General features: G+C 38.2%; 1 protein-coding gene across 4 annotated transcripts in view; it reads right to left on the bottom strand.

Annotated features, from left to right (window-relative positions):
* LOC150089689 (tetraspanin-5-like) overlaps nt 1–15,336 on the bottom strand; it is a 156,037-nt gene that overhangs the window by 70,430 nt on the left and 70,271 nt on the right. For all 4 annotated transcript variants that reach the window (XM_090368731.1, XM_090368732.1, XM_090368733.1 and 1 more), the window contains exon 4: nt 12,429–12,527. In XM_090368731.1, the coding sequence (XP_090224857.1) occupies nt 12,429–12,527 (99 nt within the window). The remainder of the gene's footprint in view (nt 1–12,428; nt 12,528–15,336) is intronic.

Genomic DNA, 15,336 nt, shown 5'->3' with positions numbered 1-15,336 from the left:
ATTATATAGTTATTACAGTACGTATTAATTATGCCGATTATGACGTATATTCTTCCGATTTTCACGTATCATTTAATTTTTTAATTAAATGTAAGGTAATAAAGGGTAAATTTGTGCTTAATATATTTTTGCTTTTATAGCCTGTGGATAATATTCCTCCTATTTTCGCTAATTAGAATCGCTGTTTAATAGAATTAAAATTCAATTCACAAACGTGATCACAATGGCCGTCGCTTACTGCACATCGTATTTTATTTTTATTTATTTATTTTTTTTTTGGTAGTTGTTGGAGCATCAGCTTCTATGGCCATAATGCACCTCCCAAGGTTTTTGCAGTACTTTGATCCAAGCCTGAGGCAGGATTCGAACCCGCGACCTTTGGGTTGCCAGGCAGGCACTACCCACCTGGCTAGCCCGGTCGGCTGCACATCGTATAGTGAACGGTACTTTACTATGCTACCTATAAAATCACGTTATGATGGTGACTCCATTGTAATGTGATTTGATTGTACAGTGAACCAATTGTAAAGGGGGGGGTACGCTGTATTTTTAACTATTTACGTGAAACTTCGGATAATTGGGGCAGCCGCTTAATCGAGCCAAAATGCACTAGTCCCGATGTGTGTCCCAAATAACCGGAATGAACTGTATTTAAAATATTTAAAAATACAGCAGACTCAATTTACCGGGACACTTCAAGACTCCAAATTTAAAAAAAAAAAAAAAAAAACCAACCAAAAATCATAAAATTCAAGTAATGACTAGAATACAGTAGTTATAAACAGATGTTTTGAAAGTCGGAAATAAATGACAAGAAGTGGTGTTATAAATTGTCATTGGGAGATTAGTGTACCCATTATCTTGCAACCCAGTTGTCATCACATCCACCGCTCAAAAAAAAAAAAGAAAAAAAGAAGAGAACAAATGTTTAGTTTGTTTTAGTACATCGTGTCGATTGTTGTGTTCCATTGCACAGCAAAAAGACAAAATTTGTCTCATTATTTATGTCAGAGATGTTGAAATTTTTTTTTTATAGTAAATATTTTTTTTGTTTAGAAATCGTGAAAATTATGGGTAAACGCAAAAAAAGAGTTGCACTTTCAGTTAAACAAAACATGAAATTATTCAAAAGTTTGAAAACGGTGCATCTGTTAAATCTTTAACAGAACCATTATAATGTTGGTGACCAAACCATACACACATCGTAAAAAATAAAGGGAAGCTATTAGATTTAAAACAGACATCGCAAAAAAGCATCGTATTGGACAAGCGAGTAATACGTGAGCATTTTTCAATACAGTAAGTCCCTGTATCAAAAAATGCTACTATGTAAATTTTTTTTCACTCTATTTTTTTCTTCTTAGGATTATAAAAAAAAAAAAATAATAATAATAATAATAAACAATCAATAACGATGATCACGGCACGCACAAATTGCACAAGTGAGGTACAGAGTAACAAGCAAAAAAATAGGAAAGAAGAGAAGATTCTTACAATTTATTTATGGTTTTTTTTTTCATATGATTTAAGATTTCAGTGAAGGGGAAACACATTTCACCATAATAACGTAAAAACGCACAGAATTCCAGCTATTCGTATTTTCGCAAATGCAATAAGATAGAGTTTACTATCCGTTTATAATTAGATATATGAAGAGAAAAGCCCAAATAACACGGAAAATGCAATTTGTCTTTATTGTTTTAGGTAGTAACCTCCAGAAACGTGCGCATAGCTGCCAATGCCTTAGCTGCCAATGCACCATTAAAAACCAAACCATCCAGAAACGTGCTTTAGTAAAATGTGAGCTTGTGTGGGGTGATAATAGTGAGATTTTGCCTTAACCCTGTGAAGTTCTTTACAGAAAATTTCATTTTGACAGTTATCATGGTGCCGACTATGTGACAGCGGTACTAGTAAATCTACCAAGAAAAGGAAAGTGATCGATTTGGATTAGAAAATTAAACTAATAAGAATGTATGAAAATGGTGAAAGATTAACAAGTAACGCGCTGAATTCAGATTTGTCGATAATAATATAGTAGCAATTTGTTATTAGTCATTCTCGAGTTACGTAAAACGTAAGAAGTTACGTCTTAGCTTACGTATGTTGAGGACTTCTGTATTTTTGGATTAACCAGGAAATAGATTATCCCTGATTTATTTTTTACCATCTATCCTGGAAAATCGAGAGTCTACTGTATACAATATTCAATAATATACAAAAAAAAGTTACAATGGAACACCAAATGTTAAACAGCGAAGCAAGTGCACGAGGTTGGCAAACGTTATGGAGGCAGTTGTCAATAATTAATTGCATTTGTAGTGACGTAACTGCCTTGCTCTCTTCTCCCATTGGCTCGAATAAATATCACCAAGAGGAAAACGTTTTTAACGTATAGAATGATAAGCATTCAAAGCTTCTGTGTTTAAGGTAAAGAAAGCCGACACGAGAACCATGGAAAACTTAAGGAAACTACCGGGCAAACTTGCTTCCCGCTACTGTAGTTTCGCCCTGCATTCTCAGTAAACAGATGGTGCATGTTATCAGTAGTGGCAGCAGAAGTTGATAACGATGTATTTATTAGTTTTTTCTCATTATTAAAAGCAGATTATTGGAGTTCATGAGTGGGCTGAAACGGACATACAGGTACACCCTCCAGACTGCCTGTGTTAGGGTGTGTTTACCCCCTCCCTCCCTCCCGCTGCTTTAAAACAGGAAAATGACTTCTACTGCCACTACTGATAACACGCACAGTCTGTAGAAGTAATTTTCCTAATTTAAAACAGCGGGAAGGGGAGGATAAACACCCTAAGACTGAGGCAGTCTGGAGGATGTACCTGTAAGTAAATTTCAGCTGCAAAAACACTCAAGAACTCCAATAATCTGCTTTTAATAATGAGAAAAAACTAATCAATACATTCTTATTGACTTCTACTAACAATAACTGCAGTAGTGAGAAATGAGTTTGCCCGGTTTGTCTGTTTGTCATTTGGTTTTTAGGAGCATTAGCAACTAAGGCCATATTGCTCCGGGGATAATGCGGTGGTCATTCCCTGACCTTTCCGCATCCTCTGTATTTAGTAGTCACGGGCTCGAACCCCGGTCTAATCAAGAAGTGTGTGCTATGCACTGCTGCTCCTGCCCACCTGGCTATGGAGGCACCTGAGTTTGCCCGGTAAGTTTTCCAAAGTTTACCATGGTTCTCGTGTTGGCTTTATTTACCTTCGCCACTTCTGTGATTAATGTTTTAAAGGTATACCATAATACAATTGTATTCACTCTGTGTAATATCTACCTAGTTAATAGAGGCCATGTAGCACCTTAAGGCACTGTAATTTCCTTTTTTGTAATTGTAATGCATTCCTTTAACTACAGCTACCTCTCTCTCTTCATCATCCACCACAGAACTCCATGATCACTTGCTGCTACTGATTCCTGTACTGTCAAGCCCTATTATGTCATCTGGTTCATGGATGATGATGCGGTTTAGAATATTCTTTTCTCTATTACTTTCCCTGACATGTTGATGCAAATAACAATCTAGTTGATTTAAAAATTGTCCCCCATGTGGAGTTTTCTTCCCATTTGTTCCAAGCAATTAGAGCCAAATTAAAATTACCCATAATAACTCATTTATTCTTACTTGTCCATTCAATTTGCACGTAGAAGCACTCATCATGATCTTTACAATCACCTGGCCTGTAGATTACTCGCACTCTCATTATACCTTTGCTTCCAACTATCTCACACCATACAGATTCTAGACTAGCATGCGAAATTTCTGAATCCAGGAAAGCTTTTGCCGCACTCAGGCTGCTTTTGATAAGAAGCATGACTACATCATCCCCTTCTATCTTCCCTATCCTTCATAAATACATTATACATACTGTACTGAAACTCATCATCCTCTTTCTCCAGGTAGCACCATGTTTCTGTAAGCCCTATTATGTCAGTGTTACTTGTCCTAACTAGCAGTTTGAATTCACTCATTTTATTGACGACACTTCTGACATTATTCTATAAACAATTAGTGTTCTTGTATAATTAACTCCCTGACACTCAAAGTTATTTAAGCTTGCTTCCCTGACATTAGCTTCCTGCTCATTTGAAACATTTCTGCCCTCAGAATATCTTGCTAATATGTTCTGCTGCAGTAACAAACAAGAACTCTTGAGTTATGGGCAAGAGTTATCTGATAATATTGGTCAAAGTAAAAGTGTATTTATATTACCCTTGTCCCCTCAAACCAGAAGTTTCCCTGAACCTTAGAGGTATCCTCAATAATAGTGGCAAAAACTGTTGCACCACCTTCATTTAAATGTATTCCGTCTCCAAAAAACAGATTCCTTCTACATGCAACTGCAGCCCAAGCTGATAGAAATTTCTCCCCAAAAGCCTTGCAGAGTCCTTCAAGTGTTGAGTTAATCCACAAGGCTTTCAGCATATAATCACCCTTTCATGCCTGGCCAGAATTGCAGACACAGACACTGTGATGCAGCATTTCTTCAGCATGGTCCTATATCTGTCTAACAAATTGTCAGATCGTGTATGCTTAATGTCATTAGTCCCCACATGAATAATAATATTCTCTTCACCCCCCCTTAATCTGATAGTCTGTTGATGACATCATTAATAGTTGATCCTGGCAGATATACCCTGATTCTAGTACACTTATCCTTATTACAAAAAAATATTTCCCATTTCCCTGACAACAGAGTCGAAATGTTATATCTTCTAGCCATTCTTGCAATTTTGTGACTAAGGCTCATAATGCAAGGGATCACACAATGCAGTTGGAATGATTTTGATGTGGAAATTCAAAATTTTTACAGATGTTGTCAGTGGTTTTTTTGATCAGTAGTTCTGGGTAGTGGTTATTGATGGAGTTGAGATATTTCTAAGTTCCATCATCAAGTCTTCTGGTTGGGAACATTAAGGGCACAGAAAGTGTACTTCTTGATTATTGCTTGTTTTTGTTTTGAATGGGATGTGAACTCTCTAGACTTTACCAGTTTCCAGAAAACTAGTAAGAATGATATCATTATACCTGGTGAGGAGAACATCTAAAAAACAGTAGTTTCTAATCAATTTTAAATGAAATTCTGTTATAAGAATTGAATAATTGGAATTTAAAATCTTCTTTACTGTGGTTTTAGATATAAAAAAATATCATCTACAGATTGGAACCAGGTGGTTGATTTTAAAGGGGAGTGAGGCTTCTTGAAGTTCACGATCTTCAAACACTGAACAAATACATCTGGTAGCAAGGGTGAAAGTGTATTACCCATGCTGGAACCAGTGTTTATGTCATTACTGCCAAAATTATATTTTAAAACAAACAGTTTAAATGTGTTTCATAATAACTGTCTCTTGACAAGGAATTAAACTAGCCATCTTCTTATTAGTAAATTCCACTGATGAGAATATTTAAGTACATTTTCCTTTGTGTGAAATACATGCATATTACCTTCCTTACCTAGAAGCTTGACATTGCCTTGACAACAGACTCAAACAAAAATCAACCCAAGCTTCACCAATGCTGTGAACAAACACAACATTCTTAAACTTACAGTACTCTCACATGGACAATCTTACTTCATTTTCAAAGAAAGTTGAAGTTAAGAAACTTCATCAGCATGGTCAAATATCACTAAACGGAAGAGATAGCCAGCATGATTTGGGCTTGGCAACGTGCAGTGCATAGAGAAGAACACTTGCATACAGACTGCACACTAGCTGTAAAGTAAAGTGACAGCAGCATAAAGATAAGGGAATAATTTTCATGGTAAGGCACTGGACTACTGATTTTCATAAGTAGTACAATGAACTGTCCTGCCATGATATTCATACCAACCACACTTCTTAAGCTGATAAAATTTTACTCTGAAACTCCACAGGCATTTCAGCAGGATAATTCACTGCAATAAAATACAATGCATGGAGATGGGTGATGATGGGAAGGGGTGCAATTATGTTTTTAGTTAAGAATATGAAATCTAAGGCAGTGCATCCAGTTGACATGGGTGGCCAGTGCAATGTTGAATAAGTTTAGTGGGACATAAGCATGGGAAAAACAAAAATGAGAGTAGGAGTGTGTTACAGCCCTAATCACTGTGATGAGTATAACAAACAACTACACAGAGAAACAGAATGGGTCATTAAATCAGATTGTCTTATAATGGGGATTTTAATTTTCCAGATATTGACTGGAACTTGTGGGTTGGTAACTCACACAATAGCAAGACTTTCTGTGGATTAATTGGATGACTCTACAGCAGCATATTAGAGAAACAATAAAGAGCAATACTCTTGATATGATTAGAAACAGTGATTCTTCTTGTATTAAGAATCTGCAGGTCAAAGACCTACTGGATGGCAGTGCTCACAGTGTACCGATGAGGAATTTACTTAAAGACATAAGTACTAATAAGGGTAAAGTAAAGGGCTTTTGTAAGGGCAACTACAGTGGTCTCAGATAATTTTAAAATTCTATGAAGTGGACCATCTGATGTGTTACCAACAGCAAATTCTAAATGGGAAGCATTCAGGGAAGTAATCATAGAACCTGCTAGGATTTTCATATCAACTTAGAAATACTATTCCAGGTTTACACTGAAATAGATGTTTCGTGAACTGATGAGACCTGTGACAGAAAAGAAAAATGCATGGCATGCATATAAATTATGAAGTGGTACAGAACCCTATGGTAGATATAAAAGTCTATAATCAAGTTAAAAAGGAGGTTAGGCAAGTGAAAGCAGATTACACGTCTCTGTTAAAGAATGCCAAGGAAAACAGCAAAGACTACTCTACTTATATTAATATAATTGGATTGATCCCATCCACCAAATGTGCCCTTAATCTACATTCAAGCATGAGGAGTTTATTTTAGGAAGGTGAATGTCAGAAGTTCATAAAAATCTAACAGTGAGTTGAATGATTTTGAGATAACTGAGAGGAAAGTGGAAGAGAAATTGTTGAAGCTTAACATAAAAAAAAAAAAAGGGCACATTTGGTGGATGGGATCAATCCAATTATATTAAGGGAGGCAGCAAAGCAGGTATACAAAACCCTTGGGCATATTTATGAGGGCTTTTTAGTATCTGGGGAGGTCCGTGGACTAGAGATGTACAAACGTGTCTCCACTTCAAAAAGAGGGAGCTAAAAAGGTGACATGAGTAATTATAGACCCATTGGATTAACTTCTGTTCCACGGAAAATAACGGAGTCGCTAGTTAAAGAAGTAATGCAGAAGCATCTAGACAGAATGTAATTATACTGCAGTCACAGCATGGATCTGTGAATGAGCAATCTTGTCTGACCTATCTGACTGGATACACTGATGCAGTAATAAACAAACTGGATGCATAAAATACTTTTGATATCATATAATTGAATTAAATATAATAAAGGAGACCGGCAGAATTACTTAACAAGTACAGGTCACTGTTGAACAAAAGCCGAGAATTAGGGTTGAATTTGAAAGTGTCTGCAATTCTGCCCAGACACGATAGGAGGGAGTATATGATGAGAGCCTTGTCGATCAATTCGGCCCTGGAAAGATTGTGCAAGGCTCAAGGGGTAGAATTTTTTTCAGCCTGGACTGTACTTGTTAACAGGAGAGATTGCTTCTACAGGGATGGGATACACTTAAATAGAAAGGGTGCAAGAATATTTGCTGATGCTATCGAGGCAGTGTTAGGTGGGTCGGAAAACTGCTAGCTTGGGGGGAGACAAAGACCAATAGATTGACAGTAGCCACTGGCAGAGGTGAAAGAGATTCTTGCACTGCTTCTATTAGAATGAGCAGAAGCCTGAAAAACAAGATGCATGGTATTTCAGAGACTGCTGGGAGCCATTGTGGTACAAGTAAAGACATGGGTTGTGTTAGGGTAGCTAAGAATAGAAACAGGTGCAGGTATACTTGCGTGTACACCAATGCTAGGAGTTTAGTAAATAAATTTGATGAATTTGAGGTATTGCTCAAAACATCGAAGGCAGATATTGTTGGGATATCAGAGACGTGGTGTCACACAGATATAAGGGATGCGGAACTGCAATTTGGGGAGTACAACGTCTACAGAAAGGATAGACAGGATAGGAAGGGGGGAGGTGTTATGCTATTAGTTAAGAAACACATAAAAACCAAGGAAGTGAAGCCAGTCGACATCGCTGGACAGTGCAGTGTGGAGTCAGTTTGGTGTGACATAAACATTGGGAGATCAAAATTGAGAGTAGGAGTGTGCTATAGGCCTAATGACTCTGATGAGTATAATAAGGAACTGTACAGGGAAATAGAGTGGGCCAGTAAATCAGAGTGTCTTATAATGGGAGATTTTAATTTCCCAGATATTGACTGGAATTTGGGGGCTGGATACTCACACACTAGCAGGGCTTTTGTGGATTTATTGGATGATTGTTTTCTGCATCAGCATGTTCGGGAGGCAACTAGAGGGAGTAATACTCTTGATTTGATTATCAGCAGTGATTCTTCATGCATTAAGAATCTGCAGATAAATGAACCACTAGGTGGCAGTGATCACAGTGTGCTGAAGTGGGATTTACTCAAAGAGGTAACTACCATTAGGGGTAAAGGGAAGGGTTATTGCTTCCGTAAAGGCGACTACGATGGACTGAGACAGTATTTAAATTCTATACAGTGGGACCAACTAATGATGTTACCAACAGCAAATTCAAAATGGGAAGCATTCAAAGAACTTATCTTGGAAGCTACTAGGCTTTACATACCAACTAAGAAATATTGTTCAAGGTTTAGGCCAAAATGGATGTCAGATGAACTAATGAGGCATATGGCAGAGAAGAAAAATGCATGGGATACTTACAAATTAACACATGACACAGAAGCCTATGATAGATACAAGTTGATATGCAACCAAGTTACAAAGGAGGTTAGGCAGGCGAAGGCAGATTACGAGAAATCCTTGGCAAGGGATGCAAAGAAAAACAGCAAAGAGTTCTTTACTTACGTAAACTCTAGAAGGAAGGGGATGAATCACATTGGTCCACTTGATATCGATGGGTCAACTGTTCATAATCCTGCTCATGTAGCTAACAAACTAAATGAATATTTTGCATCGACATTCACACATGAGGAGTTATTCAGCGAGGGGAATGCCAGAGGTGTATTCAACTCTAGCAGTAAGTTACAGAATCTTGAAATAACTGGGAGTAAAGTGGAGCAGAAACTGTTGAAGATAAACACAAGAAAGGCACCCGGGGTGGATGGGATCTATCCAGTTATATTAAAGGAGGCAGCAAAGGAAGTAAGCAAACCCTTAGCCATAATTATGAGAGCTTCCTTGGACTCAGGGGAGGCACCCATAGACTGGAAATGTGCAAATGTGACCCCAATTCACAAAGGAGGATCAAAGGCTGACACAAGTAATTATAGACCTGTGAGCTTAACTTCTGTTCCAGGAAAATTAATGGAGGCACTGGTTAAAGAAGCACTGCAGGATCATTTAGACAAGACTTCAGTTATAGCTCAGACACAGCATGGTTTTGTTAAGGGGAAGTCTTGCCTGACCAACTTGATTGGATACTATGATGCAGTCACAAAAGAACTGGATGCAGGGAATAACTTTGATATTATATTCTTGGATCTTAGAAAGGCTTTTGATACTGTTGCACATGGAAGACTGCTACACAAATTGGAGCAGTGTGACATTGGAGGCAAATTGCTGCTATGGATAAAGGGGTGGTTGAGGGGGAGAAGACAGAGAGTGGTAATCAATGGACACTGCTCATCGTGGACTGATGTTATTAGTGGAGTCCCTCAGGGCTCAGTGTTGGGTCCATTATTGTTTTCTGTATTTATAAATGATATTGATGATGGTATATCGGGATTAATGTCCAAGTTTGCAGACGATACAAAGGTTGGCAGGGTTGTCAAGGACACTACTGACACTATGCTGCTGCAACAGGATCTGGAAAGGTTGAGCAGATGGGCTGAGAGGTGGCAAATGAAGTTTAACATTGACAAATGTAAAGTACTACACATGGGAAACAGCAACCCCAGAGCAGAGCAACGTATCAACTCTGTGGTACAACACTGACAGTGGTAGAGAATGAAAGGGACTTGGGGGTGGTTGTGCAAGCAGATATGAAGTTCTCTGAGCAGTGCAGACGGGCTGCAAGAGTAGCTCATGGAGTATTGTCAATGATATACAGGAATTTTTCCAGCAGGGATAAGGAGGTGATTATTTCATTGTATAAGGCGATGGTCAGGCCACACCTAGAGTACTGTATACAGGTCTGGAGGCCTCATTTCAAGAAGGATGTAGAGCTGCTGGAACGAGTACAGAGAAGGGCAACAAGATTAGTGAATGGAACAAAGGGGTGCTCTTACGAAGAAAGGCTTAAGTTTTGCAAATTACAGTGTCTGGAGACTAGGCACCAGCGAGGTGATCTGATAGAGGTGTATAAAGCCTTGAATGGTTTAAGCATGCTCAATGCTGATGGGATTCTTCCTCTAGCTCAGAATAATCACCTGAGAGGGCATAAATTCAAATTGAGGAAAGACAGATGTAGGATAGACGTGCGGAAATTTGCCTTTAGCCAGCGTGTGGTTGGTTGGTGGAACAGACTTCCATCCCTTGTGGTGGAGGTTGATAGCCTAAATAAGTTTAAGGCTCAGCTGGACAGGTATTTTGAACGAACAGAGGGGTGAAGTGGTTTTTTTTTTTTTTTTTGGCTGATGCTGCATAAGCTTGCTTTCTTGCATCAAATGCCTCTACTAATGCTAATGCTAATTTCAGGAAAGCTCTTGTTGTGCATATTTGTAATGCTGTACATATTGGAGTATTTTGGCATTAAGGGTAAGTTACTGCACTGTATAAAGAGTTGGGTGAGTGGAAGAAGACAGAGTGGTTATTAATGGATACTGCTCTTCATGGACAAATGTTATTAGGAGTGCCTCAGTTCAGTGCTGGGCCCATTGTTGTTTTCTACTTATTAATGATATTGATCAAGGTATACGAGACTTAGGCCTCTGTAACTGAATAGTCAAGAGCAAGAGTGCAATAGTATATGCTCATGGGGCAGACTGGGGTTCAAGCCCCGGACTGCTAAACAGTCGATCTGCCACACATGTGGCAGATTATGGTCCATTCCCTCAACAGGACTTTCTAAGGAGGCCTCCATCCTGCAGTGGATTGACAATGGCTGCAGATTTATTATTATTATTATTATTATTATTATTATAATACGGGGCTTAATGTCTGTTTCCAGACACAGCTGCAACAAGGCTGAGAAAAATTAGGCAGATGGGCTGAGTAATGGAAATTGAAGTTTAACAATGACAAATGTAAGGTACTCCCAGATTAATGTATCACTGTGTGGTTCTACACCCAGGGCATTATTGGAAAATGAAAAAGATCTGGGGGTAATTGTGCCATCAGATATGAAGTTCTCTGAGCAGTGCAGACAGGCTGCCACAACAGCTGATGGGGTTTTATTAGTGATATATAGGAACTTTACTAACAGGGATATGGATTATCCCATTGTTTGGCTGCATCTTGAGTACAGCATAGGTCTGGAGGCCTCATTTTATGAAGGATATAGATCTAGTGGAATAGGTGCAGAAAAGGGCAACAACATTGGTGAAGGAAACAAAAGGGTGGTCTTACCAAGAAAGGCTTCAGTTCTGCAAATTGCAGTATCTGGAAACTAGGTACCTGCAAGGTGATCTGACTGAGGTGTTTAATGCTTTGAATGAATTGAACAAGCTTGATGCTTATGGCATTCTTGCTCAGATTACACACATGAGGCAGCATAAATTCAATCTGAGGAAAGGTGCTTGCAAGATAGATGTGGTTGTTTGCCTTCAGCCAGCAGGTGGTTGATTGTGGGAACAAACTTCAATCTGTTGTTATGGAAGTGGGTAATTTGAATAAATTCAAAGAACTAGACAAATTATTGGAGGGGATGGACAGGTGATGTGGGAATCTCTCTCTCTCTCTCTCTCTCTCTCTCTCTCTCTCTCTCTGATGCTTCATAAACTTGCTTTCTTGCATCATATGTCACTACTATTAATAGCAATAGAGAAGGCCTGGTTTTAAGAGAAAAATTTGCTACCACTGGAATGGCAGACTTAGAATCCCCACTGAGCATCTGTCAGAAGAACTAGTGATGCATATACAAAATCAATTAGGGAGGCACACTTCACAAACTGTTAAAAGATTTCCTATGTGGGGAATGGCAAAATATTTCCAATGAAACTTGTTTCAAAATTTCCAACTTGTCAAAAACTGGAACGTTTGCTACTGCTGTATTGAATGCTAAAAAGGTAGGGGCAACACAATATTCAATTTGTGTTTTTTAGTCCCTTATACAAGTGCCTAGAACCTCAGTATTTTTGATAACATAATATATAATCCAATGATAAAATAATATATGTTATCACTTACCCACTGTTCCTGTATCCAATCAATGAGATTTTGCCTATCAGGATCCTCTCTGTAATGTATAATGAAGGCTTGAAATCCATTTGTAGCTTGAAGTTTGAGCTGCAATAAATACCAATTGATTGTAATGATTTTTTTTTTGTTTTTTGTAATTTCCAAATATAAATGCAAATTACAATAAAAAGGGGTTCTGAAATTAAATGCAGAGATTCTGCAGAAGTACCAAAAAAAATTATTCAATTAGAGCATTCCTATCAAGATTAATTTGCCCCAATCACTCCATACTATTTCAGGTTTACAAAAGCTCAAAAGAACCTGGTTAGAGTGATTTGTTTTTTTTCTGATTCACCATATTAATTTTATTATTATTTTTTTATTATTTCATAGTTTATTGAGAAATGATTTGATATACAATAATATATGTTCATAGCAGAACATATTCAAGGTTTAGGCCTAAATGGATGTCAGATGAACTAAGGCCATATTGCTCTGGGGATATGCGGTGGTCATTCCCTGACCTTTCCACATCCTCCGTATTTGGTGGTGATGGGCTCGAACCCCAGTCTAATCAAGAAGCGTGTGCTACATGCTGCTGCACCTGCCCACCTGGCTACAGAGTTGTCAACGAGACTTGTGGAAGAGAAGAAAAATGCATAGGATGCATATAAATTATCAGGAGACACAGATGACTATGTTAGATATAAGATAGTCTGTAATCAAGTCACAAAGGAGATTATAGCAAAGCAAAGTCAGATTACGAGAAATCTTTGGCAAAGGATACAAATAAAAACAGTAAAGACTTCTTTACTTACGTAAACTCTAGAACAACGGGGATGAATCAGATTGATACACTTGATATCGATGGTTTGACTGTTGATGATTCTGCTCAGGTAGCTGACAAAATGATTATTTTGCATCTCCATTCACATGTGAGGAATTCTGTAGGGAAGTGGAGGCCAGAAGCTTATAAAACTCTAAGAGGGAGTAAAATGTTTTATAATAACTGAGAGCAAAGTGGAGGAGATATTGTTGAAGTTAAACATAAGAAAGCCACCTGGGGTGGATGGGATCTATCCATTTATATTAAAACAAGGCAGCAAAGGAAGTAATCAGGGCTTTAGCCATGATTAAGAGGGCATACTTGGACTCGGGAAGTTCCCATAGATTGGAGATGCGCAAATGTATCCTTAATTCACAAAGGGGGATCGAAAGGCAATATGAGTAATTACAGACCTATTAATTTAACTTCTGTTCTGGAGAAAATAATGGAGTCACTGGTTAAAGAAACACTGCAAGATCATCTACACAAGACTGCAGTTATAGTTCAGACACAGCATGGGTTTGTTAAGGGGAAGTCTTGTCTGACCAATCTGATAGATACTATGATGTGGTCACAAAGGAACTGGATGCAAAAAATAATTTTGATAATATATAATTGGATTTTAGGAAAGCTTTTGATACTGTTGCATGTGGAAGACTATTGTACAAGTTGGAGCAGTATGGAGTTAAGGGCAAGTTGCTACAATGGATAAAATAATGGTTCAGTGGGAAAAGACAATGGTAATCAATGGACACTGCTCTTCATGGACTAATGTTGTTAGTGGAGTTCCCCAGGGGTCTGTGCTGGGCCTATTGTTTTCTGTATTTAACAATGATATTGATGAAGGTATGTCAGGCTTAATGTCCAAGTTTTCAGATGATAAAGGTTGGTAGGGTGGTTAATGACAGTAAGAACAATATGCTACTGCAACAGGATCTGGAAAAGTTGAGCAGATGGACAGAGGTGGCAACAGACATTTAACATTGACAAATGCAAAGTGCTGCATATGGGTAGCAGTAACCTCAGAGTAACATACTAACTGTGTGGTACTACACTCATGGTAGTGGAGATTGAAAAAGACCTGGGAGTAATTGTGCAGTCAGATATGAAGTTTTCCGAGCAGTGCAGACAGGCTGCAAGAGTAGGTTATGGAGGTCTTGTCAATGACATACAGGAATTTTGCTATTAGGGATAAGGAGGTGATTATCCCCTTGTATAAGGCAATGGTCAGGCCACACCTTGAGTACTGCATACAGGCCTGGAGGCCTCATTTTAGGAAATATGTAGAGCTGCTGGAAAGAGTACAGAGAAGGGCAATGAGATTAGCAAGTGGAATAATGGGTTGTTATTACCAAGAAAGGCTTAAGTTTGTCAAATTGAAGAGTCTGGAGACTAGGCACCTGCGAGGTAATCTAATTGAGGTATATAAGGCTTTGGATGGTTTGAGCAAGCTCAATGCTGATGGGATTTTTTTGTCTTGCTCAGATTCCACACTTGAAGTGGCATAAATTCAAATTGAGGAAAGACAATTGTAGAATAGGCCTCCGTAGCTGAGGGGTCAGGAATAGAAGTGGAATAGTACACACTCCTTGAGTAGACTGGAGTTCAAGCCTCTGACTGCTAAATATGGTTGATCTGCCAACCCACACTGGACCAGCGTGGCAGTTTTTTTTTAGTTGTAGAATAGAAGTGCAAAAATTTGCCTTTAGCCAGCAGGTGGTTGGTTGCTGGAAAAAACTTCCATATGTTGTTATGGAAGTTGACAGCTTAAGTAAATTCAAGGCTGAACAAACTTTTGGAGTGAATGGATGGGTGAAATGGGAGGGTTTTTTTTTTTTTTTTTTTTTTGTTTTGGCTGATGTTCTATGAGCTTGCTTTCTTGCATCATATGCCAATACTAATACAGCAGACTCTCGATTAACTGGGACACTTCAAGACTTCAAATTTAAAAAAAAAAAAAAAAAACACAACCAGAAATAAAATTCAAATAATAACTAGAATAGGTATAAACATATTTTGCAAGTCGTAAAACGACTTGAAGCGGTGTTATAAGTCGTCATTGGGAGATTAGTATACCTATTGTCTTGCAAA

The sequence above is a fragment of the Mastigoproctus giganteus genome, chromosome 2 (assembly GCF_048544385.1).
Source record: "Mastigoproctus giganteus isolate SK-2022 chromosome 2, ASM4854438v1, whole genome shotgun sequence".
Classification (NCBI taxonomy): domain Eukaryota; kingdom Metazoa; phylum Arthropoda; class Arachnida; order Uropygi; family Thelyphonidae; genus Mastigoproctus; species Mastigoproctus giganteus.
This window is presented reverse-complemented; position numbering and strand designations above follow the sequence as displayed.